Below are 27,127 nucleotides of genomic sequence, written 5' to 3' on the forward strand. Positions count from 1 at the left end.
ATATTCTATTTGTATGTTCAGTATTGCACATTTTTGCGCTTTATTTATCAAGTCCGGTAGTATTTGTTTTAGTCTGCTTGCTAGGATGCCTGTGAGTATTTTGCAGTCGGTGTTTTAAGGGTGTTAACGGACGCCAGTTCTTTTTTTGAGGTGGGTATGCCGCATTTCCAAGTTTCACACAGGCCGCCAAATGTGTATGCATTATTTATTACTTCCCAGATGTCTTGTTTGATGGTTCCCCAGAAGGTCGAGTAACTTGTTTGATGGTTCCCCAGAAGGTCGAGTAAAATTCCTTCGACAGCCCGTCTGAGCCAGGAGTTTTGTCACTTTCCATTTCTTTCATGATCTCGTTTAGTAGTTCTTTCATCTCTATTTGGGTGTTCAGGTTTGTCTTTTTGTGTCTGGGTTAGTTTTTGGTCTCCCAAGACGGGTAGTGTCTTTTTGTTATCGCGCATCCTCTGTTTGGATTTCGACCACAGCTTTTTGTAAAAATCCTTCCTCCGTTAGGGTTTTCGTCGGTAACTGTTTGATAAAGGAATGAATGCTCGCCTAGACCTTCGACATATTGCTCTGTCTCAATCATGAATACTCGGGTGCTTGGCGTATGAGCTGAACGGTGTGGGAAAATTGAATACGCAAGTGGTATGTCGATAAATATTATTTTTTAAAATCAACGGGCTCGTCGGGGCAGACCATCTGTGACTGCCCCTCGCCGTCTTCGCCTCCTGCTCCTACTGTTTCAGGCGCTCGAACTTTCTTTTGTCGCACAAGCGCCTCCTCGCGGCTTTGGTAAACTTCTTCGGTCGAGAGCTGAAAGAGCATTGAGTATCAATAGGCACGAAGGGCGATAAAAAAAACTTTCAGCTCAAGTTCTATAGTCTACTTGGTGAAATTGAAAGCCTTCACACTAAACTTGGTTGAATTCCAACCGGCAGCCGCATTGCTAAATATCGTTTTTATTCATTAGAGACACGTGACACGACACGTGATTTCTAGTTGTTCGGCAACCTAATCTTTTTTTTTTGAAATGTGCAACCAGAACTAGAACTACTGCATTTCAAAATCTCCAACTAACAGTTTGAACTTTCACAATAAGCATATAGTACCATTAATACACCTACTCCATTCTCAAAATCTGCATTGTTTCCTAACCTTGTCTCCAGCCCCCCCCCCCCCATTCGGCCGGTTTTGAAGGCAGTAGAGATTCAATTGTCCGGTGGTCACTGCTGCAGTGATGGAGTCTTTCATTTATCACAGGTCCTTTGCTGAGATAACAGGAGACGGGTCGCTTCGGTTATCTCGCTTATGAACGACCATAACCTTCCGTGATATCGAACAATCCGTCGGGACAGCTAGCATTCTGGTTGCTCTTTTTGAATGTTTTGATATAATGATAGGGGGGCTGGGCGTGATCATGAAGGAGACGTGCGTTAAAACGTTGAGAATCACTGTTTTAGTGGCTTACTAGAAGAACGTAGATGTTGGGCTAAAGAGAGCTCAAAATGTGTCGTGTTTAACACAGCGTGATTCATTTCGCTATTCAGTACTACATTTAATGAGGACGCCAATGTCATTGCCAGCAAATTTCATCTGGGCCTTCTTGAAATACGATGCAGTTGAGATCGAATGACAAAATTCATACAAAGGGAATATCGCCGCATGACTTTGACAAGGAGTACGTAAATTACCGTCATATTACCGTGACTCGGACTCGATCCTCTGTTTGCTGACTTAGACCCGTACTTGATATAAAAGTAAGATTGCCTTGCCACTCGAAGTATTGAGACTTAATTACAACCCTGCTATGTCAAATGTATTTATTTTTTTTTATCCAAATCAACGGGCTGGTCGGGGCAGACCATCCGTGACTGCCCCTCGCCCTCTTTGCCTCTTGCTCCTCTAATTCTTTCAATCTCTCTAACTTCCGTTTGTTGGACAAGCGCCTCCTCGCGGCTTTAGACAATTTCTTAAATCCAGATCTGCAAGACCATCGAGAATTAATAGGCACGAAGGGCGATAAAAATACTTCAGCTCAAGTTCTATGGACTGCTTGGTGGCATTGATGGATTAACACTGGAACACTTGACACTAAACTTGGTTAAATTCCAACCGGCAGCCGCATTGCTAAATATCGTTAGAGTATTTTATTCATTATAGCCATGAATAACAAATTTCCAAAATTTTACGTTCGCCTCATGAAATTGTTCGGATGTGTATAGAAACGATGCTCTGCAAATTTGTCTACGGGTGTGTATAGAAACGATGCTCTGCAAATTTGTCTAAACGCCAACGAGCGGAGGCGCACGCGTTGAAGTCAGTATCTATGGTGGGCACAGTAAAATAATCCAAGAATTGGTACCGTGAACAATAATATATTCGGATCTATTATTTTTCGACGAGAATATGTTCGCTTCCATCTGTTTGAGTTCAGCCAATATTGGTGAGCATCGTTTCTGTTAAACGTCGTATTAGGAATAGCGATTAACAGATAGGAATAGCGATTAACAGAATATTATATATTTTTACTCTTCATTTTACAATTATGAACGTTCTTTTGGAGCAATGTGGCTACGAATATAGACTTAAATATACAAGCAATAAAGTAGCTGCATCGCTTACATATACGTAGAACTGTTACACTGCGTAAGTACTTTCATAGCCTCTAGCCAAAAGAAATAATAGTTTATAGTCACTAGCCAAACGAAATAATGAACAACTGATGGTTAAGATACAATACACGACCAATTGATACCTATTGATACGATAGAATTCGTGTCTGCGCCAATGGTTGAAGAGTGTATATACACTATATTCAATTTCAAAATAAAACAAAAGGTTCGGAAGAGTGTATATACACTATATTCAATTTCAAAATAAAACAAAAGGTTCGGTTGAGTTAAGAACAGAGAACAGAAAGAGAGATGGAAATTCACAGTTAGGAACAGAACAGAAAGAGAGATCGGAATTCACAAGTAGTACTAGTCGCAATCGATTGCATTCCTGAAGTTATCACCCTATGTCTTGTGGCTACCTGTGACAATTTCACCGAACACGGTGTGTAGCCTTCCAGTTTACTGAACGGTAAAGTTAAACTGAACGGTAAAGTTAATCAAGTAGCCAGTACAATTGGAGAAAACTGTCAGTTTTAGCAGGCCTATATTACGCACAACTGCAGGTACCAATACCAGAAGTGCAGATGAGCATGGGCGCGAACAATATCGAAAAACTCACCTCTCTTGTCCTCCATCCGAGACCGGAATTGTGACAACTATCTGAAATCGTCATGTAACCGTAAATGAGCTAACAGCGGAACCATAAATTATCCTACTCACCCTTTTGAAGCACGGCCTCCTTTGCTTCTTCTCAATTCTCCTTTCCCGCGTCTGCGTCCCCACGTCTCTAAATCGTTTGGCCATTTTCTATTGATATAAGCTGCAACATAGTATTACGACCACAGTTAGCATACGACTGTTATCGCTATCTGTAAAACTATTAGAACATCTGACAAGCGTCGCGTACGCGTCTATTCAAACTCGCAACGGCGCCTGTATGTCAAACGCACTCATAGTAACGAAAGCTTTTGCTTTTGCTTATTTTTGGCATTTTCAAATTTTTATTTTGGGCAGTTTTGGCATCTGGCTCCTGAAATGCCAAAATAACACGGCCTGGTCTTATATCAATAATATTAAGAATGTTGATGGTGTGTTTGTCGGATTATTCACACAATGATTTGAAACAGGACGTTGAAACTTACAACTTTATCATTGGTCTATAATTATTTTTGTTGCAACTGAGTTTATGGAAATTAAAGCGCTAGTACATCCCGACATTTCAATATCTGACCACAATCAAAGGACTTATTCACACACAACAGTCACAAGTCATAAATCGATTTAGGCTTGATTATATCACAACTTGCACAAGTCATAAATCGATTTAGGCTTGATTATATCACTACATCTTGCAAACTTGAATAATTCATCCTGACTGTATGACCGATCGTTTATTCAGCTGTAAAGCTCGTTACTATTTTGTAAAACAAGCTCGTTACTATTTTGTTGTAAAACAAAGTATTTACTATTCGGTGCATATACGACTTGACATAAACCTATTATATTTTGAGTATACGAGATTTGATTACTCGTCCGATCAGGGACTAAGAATTAAATTACCACAAGTGAATCCGAATATTACACCGTAAAAATATTTTGAATGTCAGCAACTATTTACGACATAGTTATTACCACATTAGTTATTACCACATTAACTAAATTATCAGCTACCCCGTCATGTTCATTTTCGAAATCAACGCAAACATATTCACTGACTTGAGTTAACCACAAAAAAGCATCAATTTTTAAATTCTGCTTGTAGCTGTTGGATTATTCGCATTCATCGATAGAGAATATTACTGAACTCGTAAGTATGCTATTTGAGCGAACTTTCGTTTTATTCCAACCGCAAAAAATAACGTCTAATCGTAAGACCACATTTTTTGACGATAACACACATACAGTAAAACATTATCGTGGTTTTGTAAACTGGTCATGCTAATCAACGCATTTGTCAATATTAAAATATAAGTCATCAGACCCTTTTGTTTAAAGCATCATTTCAAATAGATTTGTTGTTGTCTATGTCATTCATACAAAATTACATTTCTGCGAGACCGAGGTAAAGTATTTTTTATTTGGATAAAACAAATCATTCATCTTCGACTTCATCACGAATGCGTTGTAATGAAGTTACGAAAAAGTTGCACAGCAAACTTTTTGAAAACATTGTTATTACCATCTCCGTTTGTGAATCTATCTAACACAATCGCGAGTCGATGTTTCCAAGTACACCGCCGTGTTTTAAACTAGCTAGAGTTGTCAATTTTAAAATTACGTATGTGTTTGAATTTCATAATGAAATATTAGGATTTACCAAAAAATGTAAACAAAAAAGACTTCGTTTTTTAGATATCATCAATTACTTGGCGCCTGGTTTTTCCTATGCTAAATATCTGAAAGCGTTCAAATGTGGTGGTACAAAAGTAGCTTAGATCTCTGAATGAGCTTATAGCTTGAGGTACTGTGTATCTGAGCTCTATGATCCATAAAATTCCCTGGAAGGTCGGCTAATAATTCGATTACTGGTCACAACACATGAGATGTGATGATTAAATATCAGTTCTGACGCATCGGTTCGCAACCCGAGTCCAGTGATACACAGCAGGTCTGGAAGCAGTCAAGTAACAATATTATTGAACTTCGAGCATTTTTCGCGCCGCGCGCTGCTAGTACCCACGCAATAGTTTGTCAAACAAATGTGATCCTTTGGTGGAAAAGGCTGGTCGCCTGGTTTAGAACAATAGTTACATATCACGAAAAATTACATACCGCCAATATTGCCACTGGTACTCTACCGATATTCATTGGCCGTCTCGATTTTCAAACGAACAAAATCTATCACTCGAGGTAGTGTGTCTTAATACTCAAATACTTCAACGCAGAACTAGTACTTAACATCAAAGTCACGACTAGAATTGTTTGCTCAGTGTCAAGTCCCCATATCGAAGCATACATTTGAACAGTACAATCCAGTCCGATTAAAACCACGAATCTATTTTCATTTTTTGTCATATAACGCAGCATGAAGAAAAACAAATTTCCTTACCCCGACGTCAAAAAACGTAATTGTAATCACTCAATTTTCATCAAACACACAAGTCAATGCAAGTATTTACCTTCTATAACATCGTGATTTAGCTGTACATGTAGTTAAGAAAATCTGTTTATCAATGTGTATCAAAATCATCGTCTATGTACGGTGTTACTGTGCGTTTCGTCCTTGTGGACCTGTATCAAATTGGACTCGATATGACTGAGCGCACGGCGTCATTTTAATCGAGCACTCGCGCAATTACAAGGTAATACAAGCAGCACACGGGATTTTCCCGATGCTAGGTGTCTCAAGAAAAGATTCATCGATACTGATACGACTTCAGACAGGGCATTGTAAACTGAACGCCTATTTACATCGCTTGGGTCGTCATGACGATGGTCTTTGTGCGACATGTGGCGTATCTGAAACGGTGGAGCGCTTTTGCTTCAATGCACGTGCAGCGAAGTTATTTATTGGGCATAGCAGAACTGAACCACGTACCTATTGATATTGTAGCTCTACTCGGCAACCCTTGCACCAGGAGTTCTCAACTTCCCTTGTATGACGGGCCGCATTTAAACAGCAAAAGACGCTGCGGGCCACAGAACATTATTATCATGTATTTGTGGGCTTCTATTAAAATTGCGTTACTGTAACCTCAGTCGTATTGATGCATTCTAAAGCATTAATGGGCAGCGTTCGTGAGTTTGCAGTTGCTATGAGAATATGTATCCGCTAGCGGCGCAAATTAATCCCTTCATAGAAGGTGCATTGCATTAGCTGCCAAATCGGTATATGCACCTTCAAACTCTGACGCATTGAAACCACCAGAGAACCGAACGCATTGAAACCACCAGAGAACCGAACTGTGTTTCAATGCGTGAGGGCGTAAGTATAAAATTACGGTCACAGAGGCCATTATCACTTTGAGCTCTCAGTGACATGAGGAGAAGTGGGGCGTTCGGGGTCATTTCTGAGCAAGCCAATCAATCCTTCTCCTTCTCCTTTCCTTCCATGGCTGGAACCCTGCACCAATATAGTTACAGAAGTCAGCATTGTCGAGTTGATGTTTTTCGCTAGTCCCCTCCCCACGTTTGCCCTGCAAGCATATCCACTACAAATATGTCCACTCTTATAAAATGCACCCAGATAATTGAGCTATGTAATGTGGCCTATGTGAAGTCGGTGGATTCGTCCAATGCTAGGCTCAAGTAGTCTACGCGGCAACACCAGGACATGCGATAAAAGAACGACTGGCATTGCTGTTACTCTTCTGGTCACGGTTAATTCAGACAACTGTAGCTTCGAAATTTGCTAGGTGATGTCTTCCTTCGGATAAGCTCCGGAAGTATCACAGTAGGTTCAGAGTTCTATTGAAATGCACCTTCTCTGTCAGATTTCTTAGGTTTAGCGATATCCCAAGCAGTTTTGAACTATGCGAATGTAACGTCGTCGGCTATACTAACGATCAGGAAACGTTTTTTTCTAGGAATCAGGCGAAACGTGTGACTGCAAAAGAAACTGTCGTGGTATTATTTTAAGCTTCTACGCTAGCGACAAATTTTCATCGACAAATGTGACACATCGGTTTTCCATTCATATCTGAGAAAGCAAATTCATTGTTTAACACATAGTTACAGACCCAGTTTTTGACGTTGAATTTCCCGTTCCTTGTTCTTGTTTCTGTTTAAACCATTCGCGATGAGTGAAATACATATATCAGTGATTCCCAACCGCGGCCCCCAGCTAGCCTTCTTGCGGCCCCCACAAAAATATTGAGAAATCGATTTATGAAAAAAATTTGCTTGGCTTGGAGTCTGTAGTTTTCAATTAGGATTGCAGGAAAGTTGTGAGTAGACTGCTAAGATTAAGTCACTGCTGTTTCAATGCAATGTTCCCTAACTTTCCAGTTGAATGGGCAGTAAACCTATAGATGTAGGTATTGAAAGGACCGTAACTGCCGCACCCCAAGCCCCCCAATTGGAGGGAGCGAGCTCGAAGGGGGCCCAAAATTATTTAGTGAATTATCATAAATTATAGAGTATTTTATGACATTTTATGCAACCTTTTCAAAGATTTTTCGCGCCGCGCGCGATTTCAAGTTTCCAAGTACCTTAATCATTCGGTACTCTTCGACAAAGATAAAATACGCAAAGATTTATAGAAATAGGCATATCGGCGTTGGCCATTACCGCGCCACGACGCACGAAGACATATTAAGTTTTAGGCCATGTAACATGCGATTCCAAGAAGCGTGCCAGAACGATCGGCAGCGAGAAAACCTTAGCCGAAAAGAACTGACTTTACGCTGACCGACAACTTCGTTATGTGTATTGAAAATACATATTGGTATAATTGACCATATGTGCCTAAATGACTGGCGCCGAATGTTCCTGTCTTGGCAATCTGAACGCCACGAGACAAATAGGCTACCATCCCGCAGGGAAAAATTATATGCCAGTGAAGAACTACCAATTTGAAATCGTGTGCATCTTTTAGTTTTTTAGTATGTTCTGGCGATTCTATATTTCTTGATATAGCAGACTGGAGGTCACGAAATAACAAATAACATCATGTAACGAAGTCGTACCAACGGGTTCGCCCGTCCGAATATGTTTAATTATTATTTGCGGGCCCTACAGTTTCCAAGACACCTCACTCAGCTCTACCGGTAAATCTGATCACGTGAGCAGAGAGGACAAGTAATTGATAGCAATATATATGCAATTGCCGATCTTATTGACCTATTTGACCTATTTTATTTTGAATTATCGAAAATTTTCGCTATGGGAGCTCAAGACCTAAGTGTTTTGGGTGGCCTAACGAAGTGCTGTTTCGTTCCTGCCAACAGGTATACGCCCGAACATGTTTAATTATTATTGAGTGGTCCTACCTTTTCAAACACATCACTCACTGGGCTCAACACATCACTCACTCGGCACAACTCGGTCAGAGAAATGTTTTTTTGAAGGGGGGGCTGACGAAGTGCTGTTACGGCCCTTTATTGATAACTAATTTACGGATAGATGTGCATGTGCAACAAGTGACTCACGATTGAATACGCCGAAATGCGTACTGCTTAGCCGGCAAAAAGCAGCATAATTTGTAGTCCTATAGCTCGCGACCAAAGCGTCCGTATAATATGATATGTCGGTGTTTATCGAAAGCAAATGTCGCACTGATTCCAAAAATACGAGTTGAAATCTCGCCAGGGCAATAAAACTACTCCGAAATAGCCAGCAAAGGTTGATTGTTCTGAACAACGGGAGCGCGGCAACACAATGGCCAATGGCGTCAAGCGAATGATCGGAACAATGCCAATTTTCGTATTTTGGTGACTATTTTGGGCTCCTTCCATTGCCTTGGTATTCGTGCGGCCCCGGCCGTACTCTGAAATTCTAAATTTGGCCCTGCCACCGAAAAAGGTTGGGAACCACTGCTATATATAAAGCTGTTCTACGCAGCCAGATTCCCTTGAACCACAGTCCAGCCGAATACCGATTCAAAACAATAACAATCTAAACCCGAGCTATATATCAAGAAACCAGAACACACCAAAGAATGAGTAATCAATCGAAACAGAGACGGGGCGATAAGAGAGCTAAGTAGCTAAATTATTATGTAACAATACTGTGCTATAGTAGTAATTGCGTTCATAATGATAGATGTCGCGGGCCGCAAAATATACGTCTGCGGGCCGCGGGTTGAGAACCACTTCCTTACACCATTGTACCAGTCATTGAATTCTGATATCACTGCATAGGTGCGGTGCAGCTTAATCTGGTTTCTAGCCGCGTCCGTGTTCCACTTGTTTTCATGGCTTAGCATTTTCGAGACTCTGTGGTTGAATTTACAATATTAGTGATTTGTAAGCTGGTGGATGTGATTTGTAAACTGGTGGATGCTTGTGTCGCAATAACGAAATATATATATATATCTGGGATCACCCACGCCATCTCATCCGCGTAAGCGGTGCTTTACAAAAACATTGAAGTACAACCGAATCCCTGATCCTGCAATCAGCCCGTAATACGATGTACGTCATTATCTGACCACTGCATAGGGACTGAAGGACGCAAACAACATTTCTTTATTTTTTCACACAATTCAATGATCCGCATTTCACAGCGTTACACTTACATGGCTAGCCACGTGTCTTGTGAGTCCATTTTTCTCGCATAAATCTTTTCGCACCAATACAGCATTCGTAGGGCTTGATGTCAGCATGAATATTCAATGTGACTTTAATTGAGTCTTCAGATGAAAATCTTTTCCACAGATCGGGCATTTTTCGTCTTCATGGATACCCATATGTCGTCTGAGCGAGCCTTCTTGACCGAACTCTTTCGCACAAATTTCTTCACACTTATGTGGCCTGGCATTGACATGCGCATTCAGGTGGTCCTTTGAACTCTGGGACTGAGTAAATGGGGTTTTGCACATATCCAACATTCATGTTTTTTAATCCCGAAGTGAGTAGCGACGTGGTTGGTGAAGTCAATTTTCCGGGTGAACATCCTGCAGCAGATATTGCACTCGTGGTGTTTACCGGCAGAGTGAAAAGCCTCGTGCGTTGTTAGATTCTCTTTCCGGATAAATCTTTTTCCACAAATTTGACACTCATGGCCACGTGTGTGTCTCGAAAAACTACTTTTTCGGGTGAAACTATCGCCACAAATACCACAGTGGTGATTCTTTATCCCCGCCTCTATATGGATATTCAAATTAGGCCTCGAGGCGAATTCTTTTCCACATATCCAGCATGTAAGTGGGTTCATGGTTAGGTTGCACACTAAAAAATATTTCCTGAATATGACAAAAAATGTTTTAAGCCTTTCAGTGCATTCATTGCATTAAATATGGTACTGTATGAAACCTGGTGATCGGCGTTGCGTATGTACGTTATCAGTGCCTCGGGGTCATCGGTAACAAATTCCTTAAAGATCGAATTCAGTTTGCTTAAAACCATTTGAGTATTCGCTTCGTCCAATTGCTTCGTGCTTCTATATACGCTTCTATATACATTGTACTTTTGCAGTAACTGTGATATAATAAAACATAATACGCCACATGTAGCATGCATACGATTAATTAATACCTCGTTCAGGTCGGAGTCGTATATCAGTTTGTGGAAGTTGGCCTTATATACACGGCCGACCCGACGTTGTGCTCTTCTGCAATTTTATCAGCGTGCATTTTCCTCCAATGCGTGGATATGTAGGACGTCCCCACGGAAGACGAACACAGCCCGCACCACGACCTTGCGTGCTTCTGGGTAGGTGCAGACTCGGTATCGCGGACATATCGCACAGACCTTAACAAGAAACCACCTTTACGGACGTTACCATTTCTTGCATAATGACATATGTAAAATAACTTTAGTTGGTCCTCTGTCCATCCGTGGACGGCTGCCATATATCGGAGTCTGTGTGATTTCGTTTCCACTCCGCATATGTGTCATGTGTCATGCCTGATCCGCTTATTAGGATGTTCTTTAACTCTGCAGGAACAAATATATCGATTGACTTATGTTTGTTGGACTTATGTTTGTTGCATCTTCGGCAGTATACTCTAGAGTCGTCTACTTTTCATTGATAAATTCACATATGATTGGTCGAACGATCTCGAAAACCATATGTATATACTACATCAAAATTGGTATTTGTATTTGTCTCATAACGTCCTTACTTGACGACGTCTACACCCTTTTCCAATTCCGTCTTGCTCGTACCTCCTTCCGCCTTCTCATTGTCTTTACTCCTGAAATATATGAACAAACGATGCTTCAGTACTGTATGCAATATGATATGCCTTTACACGACGTCATGAGTTGCACCACATCCTTCATTTACAGTTATCATCCTTCATTTACAGTTATAAGTTTCTTGCGTTGCATACTCGAATGTTAAGTGCAGTATCTGCCATTAGGTTGGACCTTGTCACAGAGTATGTGCTATACGAATGGAAGCTTCTGATCATTTCCGATATGAATACCTACCTACGTCGTGAGTTAAGATGCAACGCGAAGCAAAGTAGGCTCGCGCCTAAAAGATGTCACTTGACATCTGGATAGAAATGTCAAACCACAAGGCACGGAAATTGTTCAATCATACTCGGAGTTCGATATACCCAATACTGCGAGCCGCTCCATATTATCACATTAAGGAGATGCGTTTATGCAAATGACATGACGTTACGGGTGGCTAACATGACGTTACGGGTGGCTAACATGACGTTACGGGTGGCTATGTGTCTCAATGGCTAAAACCAAATATGTACTTACGAACGACTTCCCTCGGGCGAATGCGCGAACGATTCGTGTCTGTTTAATAAAAACGAGTGGATGAGATATGCTTTGCAACGCAGTCGCTGCTCGATAGCATTGAACTTATACGGACACGAATGTCACTTACCCACTGTCGCTTTCACACTCTGAATCCATTGAATAATATTGTGTCCGAACGAGCAACCTCTCCACATGAGTCGACTTAAACGAGTGACGATTGAGTCGCGCAACTGTTGAAGTCGTGGACGTGATTGCAATCGCTTTGTCGCCAATAATAATACTTTCTCGGTTCGGTTGATTACAGAGCATGGAGCTATCATAACATATCGATCATTAAAACTGTCGATCGTGTCCGCTGTCCATGAGTAACTTGTTATATTACGATAAGATGTTATATTACGATAAGATGTGCTTATCTGCTTACGATAAGATGTTATATTACGATAAGATGTGCTACGTACGTTGACTCGTTGACAATGCAGTTCTCGATCGCAATGTCGGCTCATGTCATAAGATACTGCGACAACCATCCATTATGAAGACATGTGAGTATCTTATGACATGAGCCGACATTGCGATCGAGAACTGCATTGTCAACGAGTCAACGTACGTAGCACATCTTATCGTAATATAACATCAAAGAGGCCCATGCTGATCTAAACGCCGTCGATTTCGGAAAAGATCCGCTGGAGCTCAAAAATTACATAAAGAAGCGAAACGATGTGAAACAAATTATGGAGCTACAAAGACAAGACATTTCACCAGCGCTGTATGCAAAACTGCAGAAGTGTCAACCAACATCAGCGTCTGTGGAGCGCTCATTTTCCTCAAGTAATTTTTTTACGCCCAAATCGTAACTTTAAAGACTCCAACATTCCACAATACATGAAATTGTACTATCAAAGTGGTTTAAAATAAAAATGTATATGTATTACTGTTATGTTGTTCATGTTTTACTCTTCAGTTCCATAAGTGACGTTGGTTACATGTAAAAATACATGAATTTCGCATAAAGTCATATAAAGTCATATTTTCCCAAAAATAAAGTCATATAATTGATTTTTTAAGGTCATATAAAAATGGCCCTACTGATTACGTTACTGCTACGTCTTGTGTTGTACTCTTTTATGCAGTCGCTTTTAGTCACCGTCCGAGCAGTCGCTTTTAGTCACCGCCCGAGCCAGTCGTCTTTAGTCTCCGTCGGACGAGCATCGTCATGTTTTATGTGTTTTAATAAAAGAGCAATGCTGACTTGTCTACTTTGACTTATCGAGCCGCGGACCAAGAAGAACGCGCGCCCACGACTGAGCACGCTATATTTTGGTGAACCCGACGTGATTTCGCTATTCAACGTGATAGCCGACGTGATGTTTTTGGAAATGCAATACCGCAAGCTCGACCAGGATCAATGATAGAAAACGATGAACTCACGATATGCGAAAACGAGATTTGCACTAGCTACATAGGAATCGTTAGTTTGTTTTCATGGATGCGGGATTTCAACGACGTGGAATTCGAACCTTTCCACGCGTACTTGCTTTGCTACGACGCTTCGACCCGATGCCACTCAACGTCTGTGTCAGTTTAATTTTGATTGAGTACGCCATACTGCTGACAGAAGGCTCCAGAACAACTCCAATCTGCATGCTGAAGACTTCACCGAGTACAACTTCCTTCATCGATTGTGGACTTGCATGTTTGCGGCACGACGACGGCATGACCGAGCTTTAGCACAGCGACCACGTACACTGAATTCTCTTCGCAACTTCATATATCCGATCGCCCGACACCGATATACTTGTTTTTATACGTAGATATAGATGCAGCTATACTGTATCTGTCTCGCTACGCATTCCAACTGTGGAACGAAAGATGAGTCGAACGAAACTTTACGCAACCGACGGAACCATTATTCATGATGGGACCATGAATCGAACCGAATCGAATCACCTCGACATCGACAGAAACAGTGGGAAATGCGCTCAAACGCAGATCCCCCCCCCATCACTAAATCTTGTCGAGCGACGACTTGCAAGTTGCAACTAACCTATGACCTTGATAGGCATATTCCGAATGAAAACGCTCTTCGCCTCAGTATTATGTGACAGACGCGTTCGACGTTCTGTTCTACATTACCCGCTCACGCATCCGAGAAACTACTAAACTTCTCACCGACCTTGGCGACACGACTTGCGAAATATGGAGTGCGCAAGAGCTAATTCGTGCAACGATGACAACGTGTTGTGACAATAACGCTCGAAGTTCAATCGAAATGTAGGGATTCTCTTAATCCATTGCCAGTGTACTTGTCGAACAATTCCGCTCCGTGATGTTGATAGACGTTCCCCTAGCAATATCTGCATATTCATTCATTTGTTCCATGTGTATTGACCGTTTTTCAGTTTACTCGAATGAATTCTTATCGTTATTTTACGCCATCAGTCACGACCAATGTTCCCTCTAATTTTTCAAGAGTCTGCGCAAACACGCCAACTCACTACGCAGGCCCTCGGACAACAGTGCGCAACCACGCTCCAATAGGGTGATAAAACTAACTACTGGGGGGCTTCGCCCCCCAGACCCCCCTACGGTTCTAGACTTCATCCGGTACTTATCATGTACATTGGGTGGACATTTAGTAGGCTATAGTAGCGTCCCTTAACGCGCCAGGCGCGAAAAATTTCTATAATTCATGATTGCATCGGCCAATATGATCAGGAATTGCATATAGGCTATATTGCTATCAATTTTTATCCTCTCCCTGCTCACATAATCAGATTTAACGGTAGAGCTGATCCAGTGAGGTGTGTTGAAAAAGATAGGCCCTCTAAGTAATAATAAAACATATTGGGGCGTACCCGTTGATATAATGACTTCGTTACATGATGCTATATTTGGTGACCCCCTATCTGCTATGTCAAAAGATATTGAAATCGCCAAAACGTACTAAAATAAAAGACGTACACGATTTCAAATTGGTATTTCTTAACTGGATAATAATGGTCCCTCGATATGGCATTTATCTTGTTGTGGGAATCGGGTCGCCAGGACAGGAACATTCGGCGCCAGCCATTTTGGCGCCTATGGACATGGACAATTACACATATATTTTATGTATCGAAGTTTTCGGTCAGCACCGGGGCAGTCTTTTTCGCCCAAGGTTTCCTCGCTGCTGATCGTTCTGGCGCAATTCTTGGAGTCGCATGTTACATAGCCTTTAACTTCATTTGTCGTGGCGCGTCATGGGTGCGGTAATGGCCAACGCCCAACTGCCCATTTCTATAAATCATGCCTAATTTTTGTTGGGAAAGGGTACCCAATAATCAGATATTTTACAATAATAAAACGCGCGTAGCGCAAAAAAAAATCCTGATAAATTTCCAAAAAAATACACCATGATTTATGTTAATTCTCGAAATAATTTTGGCCCCCCTTCGAGCTCGGCCCCTCCAATGGGGGGGTTTGGGGTGCGAAAGTTACGGTCCTGAGTAAATCTTACGCAATGTTCATGCCACGCGGAGAAGACTATATTATTCGTTAGTTTCTCGCAGATTAACTTCGAGCTAGCCCATTGTTATTTATAACTTTGTTAAACCATGTTATTTTGCCATTCCCAGAAAATAATGCGCTATTGAAATGATATCAGTATCGCTCACGTGTACGAGGCCATACTAAAAAAATCGTGTACGAGGCCATACTAAAAAAATATCTTCCGTGAGGCGCAGGTGATTGTGAACTCTCATTTCTTCACGAAGCGCAATAGTTACCTTTGCGTGACGCACTTGTACCTCGGTTTCGGACTTCAGTGATAACAATGGTCCTGGCAATGTTCCATCTTAATTTTCACGAATCTGCGCGCCTGCGTGGTCTATTGGACAACAGTGCGCAACAACTATAAAAACAAAACATCATTTCTGATTTTTTGTGCGCAGCGTAGATTTTCTGTGCGCAGAGACCGTTTCAGCACTGCGCATTTGCGCACGTGCGCAGCTTAGAGGGAACATTGGTCACGACTAGACGTTACATATCCCAAAACTGTTGTAAGATTGATCATCACATGATATTACTAACTTCGACTTATGTTAGCGAATTATGACGTTATCTCTTACGCCCAAAAGCTTTCTCAACCAATACCTACTTGCGTACCATAGGATTAGACGACGTTTGTAGTCGCGCAATTCAAAAAAATCTCACTCGACCGTTACTCGATCAACTATACATTTTCGCCATCGAAGCTCAGTAATGTGCATGGCACTTGAGAATGTGTTGCCTCGACATATAGTGAATCCCTCTTCTAGTATTATTCACTATTCACTCCGATGGTATCGGCTACGCTAAATCCAAACGCTCGTTCTCTGGGTTGCGCAGATGCCAGATAACTTTAATTCGAATTCAAAATCACACGTCCCAAACGATTATACAATTACGCACACGTTTTTTTGAAATGATAATCACACCGTACATCACTCAAGTTTGTTGTGTCCACATCAAGTTTTGATCCGCACTGAAATGTTTTTCACAATTCGAACGAATAACTGTCTGCATGACGCCACAACCGATTGGCTTCGTTAATATGCCAGTGGCCGTATTATTCGTATCCCTCGTCACTTGAATGATTTTGTGTTGTCACCAGTAATTAAAATGGACAATTGCCGTTACACTCCTTCACTTTTCCGTCATCACTTGTATTAGTTACGCTGAAGGCTTATTAATCTCTTCGTATGTCACGAGTGTCCGTTATTGAGCCTTTCACATTGCGAAGTGCATCTTTGTCGCTTAACTAAACGCATCATTTTGTCGTTATAGCTTTACCACAACACCCACATCACTTTAGTTCGTCGTTTAAACCATTAGAATTGTACTCGTGTTTGAATCTTAGTCTGTAATCACTACCGTGTCACGCTGGTAGAGTTCATTCGTAGTTATATCGTTGACTGATGTAGTGTCCATATTATATCCTAAAGCTTTTACCAACCAGGGGGCCCTTGTAGCGTACCGCTCCATGAATAACCTATAATTACTAGGGCCATTTTTATATGACCTTAAAAAATCAATTATATGACTTTATTTTTGGGAAAATATGACTTTATATGACTTTATGCGAAATTCATGTATTTTTACATGTAACCAACGTCACTTATGGAACTGAAGAGTAAAACATGAACAACATAACAGTAATACATATACATTTTTATTTTAAACCACTTTGGTAGTACAATTTCATGTATTGTGGAATGTTGGAGTCTTTAAAGTTACGATTTGGGCGTAAAAAAATTACTTAAGGAAAATGAGCGCTCCACAGACGCTGATGTTGGTTGACACTTCTGCAGTTTTGCATACAGCGCTGGTGAAATGTCTTGTCTTTGTAGCTCCATAATTTGTTTCACATCGTTTTTGTCCAATCGCTTCTTAATGTAATTTTTGAGCTCAAGCGGATCTTTTCCGAAATCGAGGGCGTTTAGATCAGCATTGGCCTCTTTGATAGTATCAAGTTTGAAATATTTTTGTAGTGGAGGCATATTTCTGTTAACTGACTCGTAACTCTGGATCGTTCACTGAATCTTTGACGCTCTTTACAATAACTCCTTCAGCTTCCCGTGCGTTGACTATTTCTTTCACTTGTGTAAGTCTCTGAACTTCAAATGACGTCCCATTTCAGTGCAGAAGTAAAACAGATTGTGTAGTAACACAATGCAATGTGTGGCCTCATAATGCAATGTGTGGCCTCATAGGTCTGCGACTGTAATGTTATAGGCTAACCTCTTACAGTTTGCCTTCGTTCAATCAGAAATTGCCTTACTTTCTTAGTGCGCAATTGCTTCAATTGGCACTTTTTATTCAAAGTATACAACAATATGACTTTATAACTCAAATATGACCTAACCAGGAAAATATGACTTTATAACTTTCTTAATCTACCCCATATGGATGCGGTTTTTGCGTTAAAATTGATTTCACGACTTACTGATGCATAGAAAAAAATATGACTTTAAATGGCCCTAATAATTACCCTCGCTGATTACTGATTACGTTACTGCTACGTCTTGTTGTGTTGTACTCTTTTATGCAGTCGCTTTTAGTCACCGTCCGAGCCAGTCGTCCTTAGTCTCCGTCGGACGAGCATCGTCATGTTTTAGTTGTTTTAATAAAAGAGCAATGCTGACTTGTCTACTTTGACTTATCGAGCCGCGGACCAAGAAGAACGCGCGCCCACGACAGAGCACGCTATACGTAGTCGGACGCACCGATCGATGTGTGACCACGTTTAACACGGTATCATGTGGGTGTGTCGTTATAATGTTCGCCATTGCATGGAGACAATCGTTATATTCACGGACAGCATTCAGCATTGGATGAATGCATATAGTATCACCTTTTGAGTGAACGGTTTGACTGAATCAAGTCCACAACTAATTGATCACTTATGTTATCACACATGCGAGCTAGTACTGGTTTACGTCCGGTACTTATGTTATCACACATGCGAGCTAGTACTGGTTTACGTCCGGTTCTGAGTTCACTTGACGACTGAATTCCATAATAACAATTTGCGTTATGCAAGCATTTTTGTTCTATCCCTTATACTCTATATTTCGAACGGACGGTACCAGTTAGTGGTGATTACCCCAGTTGACGTTGCATTTCTTTGTTAAGATCCGTGAGAGTCGACTGACTGGCACCGGGAACATCTGTTTGATTGTTGCCATTATTCTGATGTTCGTTCAACACGAACAACTGGTTTCGTTAACTTTTTATATCCGGTTACTTGTCGACATAACGAGTTGTCCATCGCTACATGCATCCTGTGACAGACTTGTTGAGATGCGTTCTGCGTTGGAGACCGTGCGATTTTGCTGCAACTGTGCATATGTCACACGTGTCCTGTTTCATTATGTTTATTCTGCTATGTTATGTCTGTTTTCTATTTGTTGATGAGTATTCCTTTAGGTGTGCATGTATTTTGGTTGCTATTTCAGGTTATATTATCACAAAATATGTTCAGTTGAATTTATGCACTGTTAGGGCATAATTAGGGCAATTAGGGCAATTTTTTTTGACATGTCAAAAAAAGTCGAAATGGTAGCGTTAGGTCATGTTAGGTCAGTTTTTCATGTGAAAATCTGTCAGTTTTTGAGCCAAAAACGTTTTTTAGGCCAATCTACTTTGTAAGGACAGACAGTTCCAACCAGAAATGAAGATAAGTAGTACAATTTTAACATTATATGCGAAAAAACCTAATTTGCATACGTGAGGTCAAAATTTGGTCAAATTTCAGTTTTTTTAGGTCAAAAAAGGTCAAAATTTAGATTTTTCAAGTCAAAATCTTCCGTTTTTTAGGTAAAAAAAAAATTGCCCTACTCATAATATTTATGTTGTCCTTCTGCTGGTCTTCACATTCAATGGGAATGCTAGCATCGTGACGGTCAGACCTCGGAATTGCCGACGTAGAAAATGTGCGTCTCCGTCCATCAGTAACATGCGAGTAGTCGTCTATTTATGGGGAGTTATGACCAGTCACAAACATAAATAACTCAGTATGCGTCTGTATTGTAATGAGAGAGAGAGAGAGTCTTTATTTTCGTCGAACCAAAATACATAACAAACGGCAGTGATGGTGGTACAGAAAATATGTGTGCACAGTATTCGGTATTAGATAGGAATGATCGATAAGACCGAGAAGGTCATCTAGTCTGATCACACCATCATCAAACAGGTACACTTGACTCTGAACAGTCTGGCTGTAAAAAAAAATGTTTACTTGATGGAAAATAGAAAAAAAATCAAACAATGGTAGCAAATGATCAATGAAGCAATGTCTAGGTTAGGTAGGGCAACAATATGAATGTAACGACACTATTATAAGGCAATCCCTAAAATCTATTATAACGCAATTCACGGATATGTGGTGGTAATGCATTCCAGATGATAGGTCTCGATTAGTCGATATATCTCTTAGTTGAGTTGCTATTGGGTGGGGGTAAGTAGATGTTTCCTTTAGACGAGGATATCGTGTAATGGGAATGGACATGTTTAGCAGGTATAAAAAAAGCCATCAAACACAGGAGGCAGACTATTGAAAACACATTTGTGGACAACATTTGATACTTCGAAGCGATGTAGTTGATCAACTCGCAAAATTCGATGCTTACGGTGTTAAGGCGATAAATTGGTACGTCAAGGTACAGATGAGATCAGCCGTGTCGCACGGTTTTGCAGCGTTCGAATTTTGCACAAAAATGTTGTCACAGCATTTCCCCATACCACGATTCCATATTGCAGATGAGAGTGAAAAAGAGAGAATTGGGTTGTTCGTAGTACTGATCTGGAAACCAACGATTGGAGACGGGTCATTATTCCCACAAACCGAGCTAGTTTTGATATTGTGCATTCAATATGCTGCTTCCAATACAATTTTGAATCAATGGTGACGCCGAGATATTTTGCTGTGTCACATATTGAGATTTGTTTATGATTGATGTTCACAGTGAAATTATGACTGGCATTTTTAAAACGAGCATCTCGGTCTTATCTGCATTCAAACTTGAGGAGTCTGTTTGCTTGGATCCATCTCGACACTTTTGGGAGTTCCCTATTCACAGATGCATGCAAACCATCGATAGTGTTGGAGGTTATGAAGAGGTCAGTATCATCAGCAAATAGCGTTGTGCGAAATAAAGATGCATTAACACTGTCGTTAATATACATAAGGAAAAAAGTCGGTCCAATGACTAAGCCTTGTGGCACTCCACAAGTTATATCTCTAGCAGTCGTTCTTAATGTCCCCAGTTTAACAAATTGTTTGCGGTTTGTCAGGTAGCATGCAAGTAGAGTTGCTGTATTACCCCTAATGCCATCCCAAAATTAGAATGAATATCTTTCTAATGGCATTTTGACATGAGGTGTACATTATTCAAAATCCATAAATGACGTTCACTTCGTGAGTGTGGATTTATAAGCACGTTTTAGGGTTTAATGTCGCGGTGACCGCTACCATTTTCATGACGATGTAGAATCGTGTCAGCCACTTGATGAAGGATGTCACGACATGTATCCTTTGTACTTCATGAGAACTTCATGAGACTTTCGTGACTTCAGTAAATCCATGAGCGTGAGATATAAGGCTACACCACGAGTGCGTATAGATCGTCCTCCCGGAACCAGCCATCGGGATGACTCCTGTTCAGTGATAAACGGTAAGAATAAACATCCGAGATACGTTTTCGGATAGTTACATATCTGAATCCCCAGTCAAAGTTTATGCAAATTCGATGGGTACATGCTTGCCGTACAATACACCCCAGCCCATCTGCTGACCAATCTTTGCGCATGACTTTCAAGACGTTATGATTTTTACTCGCATTGCTTCGAGTGCCAGAGTCTCTTGACTAGACCGCAGCAACAGGCGGTCCGTGGATGCGAGCCAGTTGCGCAGCTACGTCGGCGTCGTCATCGTCAGACAGCCCCTCGCTGTCGCTCTCGGTGGTGTGCTCGAGCGCGTCAAGAGCATCCTACAAATGCATACGGGCCCGACCCAACATTTGATGTGCACGACTGGCCTTGGGTGTTCGACCCGATCGGCTCCTTTTAAAAATCAGAGTCCGAAGAGTCCGACGTCCAGATACCAGTTCTGTAAGCGTCAATTGCCACTGCTACCGCGCTACCTACAATTACCCACGTTAAAATATAAACTTATCACCGGTTGAAGTTGTAGCTTCCCAGGGTGGACGGTCGGCGTTTAGGAGGACGCTCATGTTTACTCATGCGGTATTTACAGTTAACGCGAGGTCGGTCTCTGTTAGTCTATTACGTTCCGCGTAGCAATTCATGCCGTGCCGAGTCCAGTACCGTGCTAGTTAGTGTTAAGGATGAGGGCTCTCTCGCTCGCTATTCATACTGTTTTACGGCTCTTGTGCCAGCATCAGCACACTATATCACAAAAATACACACCATGAAAATAAACGATAAAAACCCACCTCCATTAAAATCACAGAAACACACACAGAATATTGTCAGTAAAAACAGCGGGACACTTGGACCGGTTAATCGCGTTTACTCTTCTTGGAAGAAGCCGGAGAATCGTCAGTTTTTTGTCTTTTCTTCTTGTTGTTTGCCTTCTTCGGAGTCATGAGGACTACCAGTCCCGAAGGAGTTTCCAGCGTATCCACGACGGCGGATACGGCTGGTCATGCGATTGCATTTTTTCTTGCTTGACTTTTCGGGAGTCGTAACGACGTCACTAGTCGAAGTAGTCGGAATTTCCGGCGTATCCGCGTCGGCGGATGTTCACGGTCTGTCATGCGTAAAGGTCTGCAATCTTTCTTTGATACATGCATTAATGAATGGCATTCACATTCGTTGGCAGTCCGTATGTACGTACCATTGTTATAAGTTTGTACGCTAAGTAGAATAAAATGGCTACTCTGCCCTAGTTGATATTTTGATTGGCTATCCGTAGGCAACTCTCCGGAAGATATCTTTGGTACATTGAATTTGAACTCTATCAATGATGCTGAGAATAGAATATATATTTAAAATGAGCTGGATATTTCTTTGTTATTGTGGCTCGATGTTATTGTGGCTCAACCGATCACCAACACTACGTATGATCTCCGCCAACTCCATTGCAGCAGCATCGCGTCGCTCGACTCTGAGCTCTATGGATAATAATTCCGTTCTTTTTCAATTTGTACCTTTCTTTTGCAATTCATACATGGGAATTCGTTGTCGCTTGTGATTGGCAGGACAACACTTTCATTTAGCTCCTCCGTTCTGTCCAGCTCTTCCGAGTCGATACTCTCCTTTTGTCTTTTGGTTCCTGACCTCTTTACCTTCTATTAACTCCTTTTGGTTCCTGATCTTGCTAACTGAATCCATGACCGCGCACAGGCCTTCTCTCGTTCCACCTTGCTGACTTTGAAGGGGCGCTGCGCTCTAAAAATAATGTGGTCTCAAATTGAAGGGCAAAACGAACAAAAATTTTTGGCTGCAACCATTTCCTTCAGAATGCCACCGTAATGGAGCTGCAATTTTTTGAAATTTCCACAGCACCTTCACGCTCCAGCTGCTGCTTAACCCGTTACATGGCACGATGTCTTCATCGTTGCACTTGCTCGACGCAATGAGGCAGTCAGCACGCAGAAGACTAACCTCAGGCATATCTAGAATTCGTTCTCTGCATGACTGTGATAGAGGGAGTAGCTGCCAATAATGAATGGCCCTGTGATTGTATTCTTTCATACATTGATTCAAGTGTTTTGGATGATGAAGCATAATTGGAAGCTTATACCGATCTTTGTTTATCCTGTGATCGTTTTGGTATAACAACATCATTAGTCATTAAGACCACTAGTTTGTTGTATTTAACAATAAGTAGGCGGCTTGCAATGCTTTTTCTGGTATCGTAACTGTATTTTTCTGAGAATAGGGCATAAAGCACAGTTTCTTCCACAATGTACCATGGATGCGTCCTCAACTTATTGTGAGCAGATTCAGCAGCATCTTTATCGGTAGTTGTGTAACCGCGTGTCTCGTGAATGTATCTCAGGCGCGTCACGTCCAGTGATGCAGTCCAGCGAAGCAGGAACATAGAATAAGCTTAGAAACAAGTTCAAACAAGTTGAGTAACGAAACTTGACGAGTATTGCATCTGATCAGCCAACATGAACATATTCTGAGAATATTGAATAGTCCCCATCCACATGGCATGTGGTGCATTTGCTTAATAGGTATTATTCTTGCCATCTTTCATATTTTGACAACCTCCTCAACGGTTTGAAGAAGACAATCCTGTGTTCTGGTAGTTTTAGGACATCTCTTGCAGATACAACAAATACTGTAGTATACCTGGCGTGAGTAGGTAACTTTTGAGTGAATAATACGCTCAGATGAAAATCCGACCAAATGATGAGCAGACTTCGATCTTGTTATTGGTGGGTCCAGCACAACCTTTTCCAACGTTTCAGACATTCTTCTTCAACCAAATTCTAGTCTACCATCAAATTGGATAACACGGTATCTTAAAGATACATATCTGACATTTATAGGACTGCATTTCAGTACACCTATGATAACAGATATATTTCCCATCCCTATACAGCCGTTTTTAACTGATAACTTTGAACCAGTTACAGGGTCAACACTACAAAAAGAGATATGACATGTCTGTAGTAAGGAGAATTTACCCGTGGGGCTTTGCTGGCAAGAAAGATCGCGATGGAAATGACCAAAATCGCTTGTAAAAGTGTTTTGATGTACTAACCTATCATTTGTAACTACGCAGAACAAGTTGCCAAAAATATGTCTAAATCTGAACAACCCTAATATAGTCAAAAGATGTATTAGCTTCGCAATGGCAGACACCGAAATGTTTATTTCTATAAATTAGGCAGAATTTTTCCGTAAGGGGAGGGGTGTGCAATTGTTCATATTAAAATTGAGATGTCTAGCGAGATGAAATCACAAAGCGCGAAGGAAATTTTCAAGTTGATGAAGTTCTCACAATTACTCTTATTATTTTTAAATTACTCAATTATTATTTTTAGTTTTATTTTTATTTACGAATATGAGCCCCCTTCGAGCGACCCCCACCCAATTGGGGGTTTGGTGTGCGGCAGTTACGGTTTTGTCTAGAATGCAAATCATTAGGTGCGAGAAATCGCCAGCTATAAAGTTGGGCAATGGTATATTGTGACGTAAGAATCAAATGAAGTAACATTGTTCTCCCATGAAGCATTTTCATCGCAATCGGTAGGTATATTGCCTCCCAACATGTCTTCAAAGAGACGTTCTTAACCGTCTCCCGCCGGCGTGGGTATTTTTACCCATTGCCGTTAGAGGGAAGCGTACTGTATTAGAACCACTATATATCCCGTTCTAATCGTGCTAGGTCGCTGCTGTTCATGTCTGCGGATATATATTGTTTGTGCAAGTTCATTGATACCATATTATTTGATATATATTATATCTAAGACGTCGAAATCGGATATCAAATACCGTAGATAAATATGTTGCAAAATACACTGTCTCGGCAACACGCGCGTCATGACCACTCTCAGATAACGTACTGTATGTTTTGTTCTAGCCGTCTTAGAGCATAGTTGTTTCTTTCTGTGAAAAGCTAGTGTCCATACAAGTTCACACATATCTTCGTATCTGATATTAGTTACATATAAGGTGTTATAAATCTATGTGATAGGCCGCGTGACAAAGATATCCGCCGACCGCATCATTTCGCGGAAACGCGCGTTCCCGATACCCATCATATACCCTGTCGTATATTTGGTTTTATTCGTCATAGCCAGTTGTTGTAGTTTGTTTCTATGAATAGTGCTTGTCAGCTTCTGATTTTCTTGCTAAAACAACTTTACTAGTTATGTCTGCATCGCTCAAGGTTGCATTTGAAAACTGGGAAGAGAATTCTCGCAGCCTACCGTACCAGCTACAAGCAGATGGATGAATACTGGTCACAAAACGGGATATGTATCGAGTTCTAATAGTGATATACCTTCATAGATTGTGTCTGTGAATAGTTGCTGCCTATACGATTCTAAATAATGGCTAATAGTCAAGTATAATTCGGAATAAATACAATATTACTCAGCGCATATACCTACGCAAAAGTGTTCATCTGGATATACAAAGAGCTGTCGTATAACGATATATATCTTTCGTTGTAGTAATGAAAGACATTTATGGATTGTCTCTTTCAATAGAACTAGCCAATCTCCACCTTCAAGGCCAAAATAAACAACATTAGTTATGCCTATGTCACCCCAAGACCGCTTCTAAAAATCGTGAAGAGAATTCCTGCAGACTACCACACTAGTGTCAAACGCTGGGACGAATATCTGTAACATAGTGTGTTATATCCTGAATTTTATCGGTAGTAGACATTCTTAGATTGTTTCTGTGGAGAGTACATGCCCATAAGATTATATCTACATCAGACTAACAGCTAATAGGGATGTATATATCGCAACAAGACCAATTCTACACGCTGTGTATTCCCCGCAAACGTGTGTATCAATGTATCATGTCTGTATGAAGTGCTACCAACTAACGTCATAAACCTTACGTAGTAGTAAGATATGCGTTTGTGGTTTGTCCTTATGGTTAAGTCTTGACAATCTCCGTTTATCAATACTAAAGTGACCCATTTACGTGCTCTATAAGCTTTGTAATTGCCCTGGAAGGCTACGCTACCCAATAAATACACGCGCGTCACTCACTCACTCGCTGATGACTCATTCACTCTGCGGCCTGGCGCGTGTTTATTGTGCAAACCGTCAGTATTGTATCTATTGGATAATGGCGATATTAGGGCGTATTAGATCGACTGAGCCATCTCCATAATCATGATTTCCTCGCCGATATGATTCACAAGAAGCCTATGTCACCAGATATCCATGTTAAGGTTTATAAAGAGTACAGTAAATGTAATACGTTTCTCATCAACGAATTCTCGGCTTGCTCTTGATATAAGTGGCCAGACACAGTGCTCGAAATGATTTGAGTGGCGCAATCGGATGCGCGTTGAAGTTCTGAATCGAACGACACCTTGCTTGACGTGTTCCAATCCTATTAAGGTACAGTTTTTCGACTTTGAAAATTGAAGTAAATTTTTTCGAAAATTGCAGCCGGCGCCAATCGGTTAAGGAGCAAAACAAATGTAATCGTAGAGCTTCTTGAAGGTGCAGAACTCCAATATACAATTGAATAGTATATTCATACTGAAATGAGCCCGAATATTTTCGGCCGACACTCGTCAGCAACTAGTAGGAAATAACATTGTACTAGTTGCTGACGATTACCCCTGGCGAGTATCAGCCGAAAATATTCAAGTTCATTTCAATATGAATATACTATTCAGAAGAAATCATAATCGCAATCGATTACATTCATGAATTACCCCATGTCTGGTGGTAATTAGGAAGACGGTGAGAATTTTGAAAACTGCATTGTCATGCCTGCTCTTCCCTGAGTTCAATCAACGCAATGTGCAAAACTGAATTCAACCTTTATGGCAGGCTTATATGTGTAGGGTAAAGTAAATTCGCGGGGATATTGATTTCAGGCACAGGGATATTGATTTCAGGCATGACAGCAATTTTGATTTGTCAGATCTGTACAAACTCCACGGCAAGCCCGTTTTCGATCAATGTTCGTTCGCTATAGAATAGAATTGCGACACGT

General features: G+C 41.1%; 2 protein-coding genes and 2 long non-coding RNA genes across 7 annotated transcripts in view; 2 read left to right on the top strand and 2 right to left on the bottom strand.

The window, feature by feature from the left end:
- Positions 1-27,127, top strand: part of LOC145435071 (microfibril-associated glycoprotein 4-like) — a 489,059-nt gene that overhangs the window by 311,199 nt on the left and 150,733 nt on the right. The window lies entirely within an intron of this gene.
- LOC145446902 (uncharacterized) lies at positions 626-3,481 on the bottom strand. 2 transcript variants are annotated; one of them, XR_013917388.1, is made up of 3 exons: positions 3,333-3,481; positions 3,232-3,272; positions 626-810 (listed from the first exon to the last, which is right to left on the bottom strand). It is a non-coding gene; the product is annotated as an uncharacterized LOC145446902 (long non-coding RNA). The 2 variants fall into 2 exon arrangements; XR_013917386.1 differs by having other exon boundaries at positions 3,232-3,481.
- Positions 9,722-10,654, bottom strand: LOC145435290 (uncharacterized). The gene is made up of 2 exons (XR_013913793.1): positions 10,526-10,654; positions 9,722-10,455 (listed from the first exon to the last, which is right to left on the bottom strand). It is a non-coding gene; the product is annotated as an uncharacterized LOC145435290 (long non-coding RNA).
- The window catches only part of LOC145435205 (uncharacterized), a 50,833-nt gene continuing 34,514 nt past the window's right edge, over positions 10,809-27,127 (top strand). For 2 of the 3 annotated variants that reach the window (XM_080312536.1, XM_080312545.1), the window contains exon 1: positions 10,815-10,924. In XM_080312536.1, coding sequence (XP_080168662.1) covers positions 10,855-10,924 — 70 coding nt within the window. In that variant the 5' untranslated portion in view covers positions 10,815-10,854. Of the gene's footprint in view, positions 10,925-27,127 lie in introns of all 3 variants that reach the window. The other variant, XR_013913736.1, reaches the window with a different exon arrangement.

This window comes from Botryllus schlosseri, chromosome 1 (assembly GCF_051294905.1).
Source record: "Botryllus schlosseri isolate E-star chromosome 1, Bs_hap1, whole genome shotgun sequence".
Taxonomy (NCBI): Eukaryota; Metazoa; Chordata; class Ascidiacea; order Stolidobranchia; family Styelidae; genus Botryllus; species Botryllus schlosseri.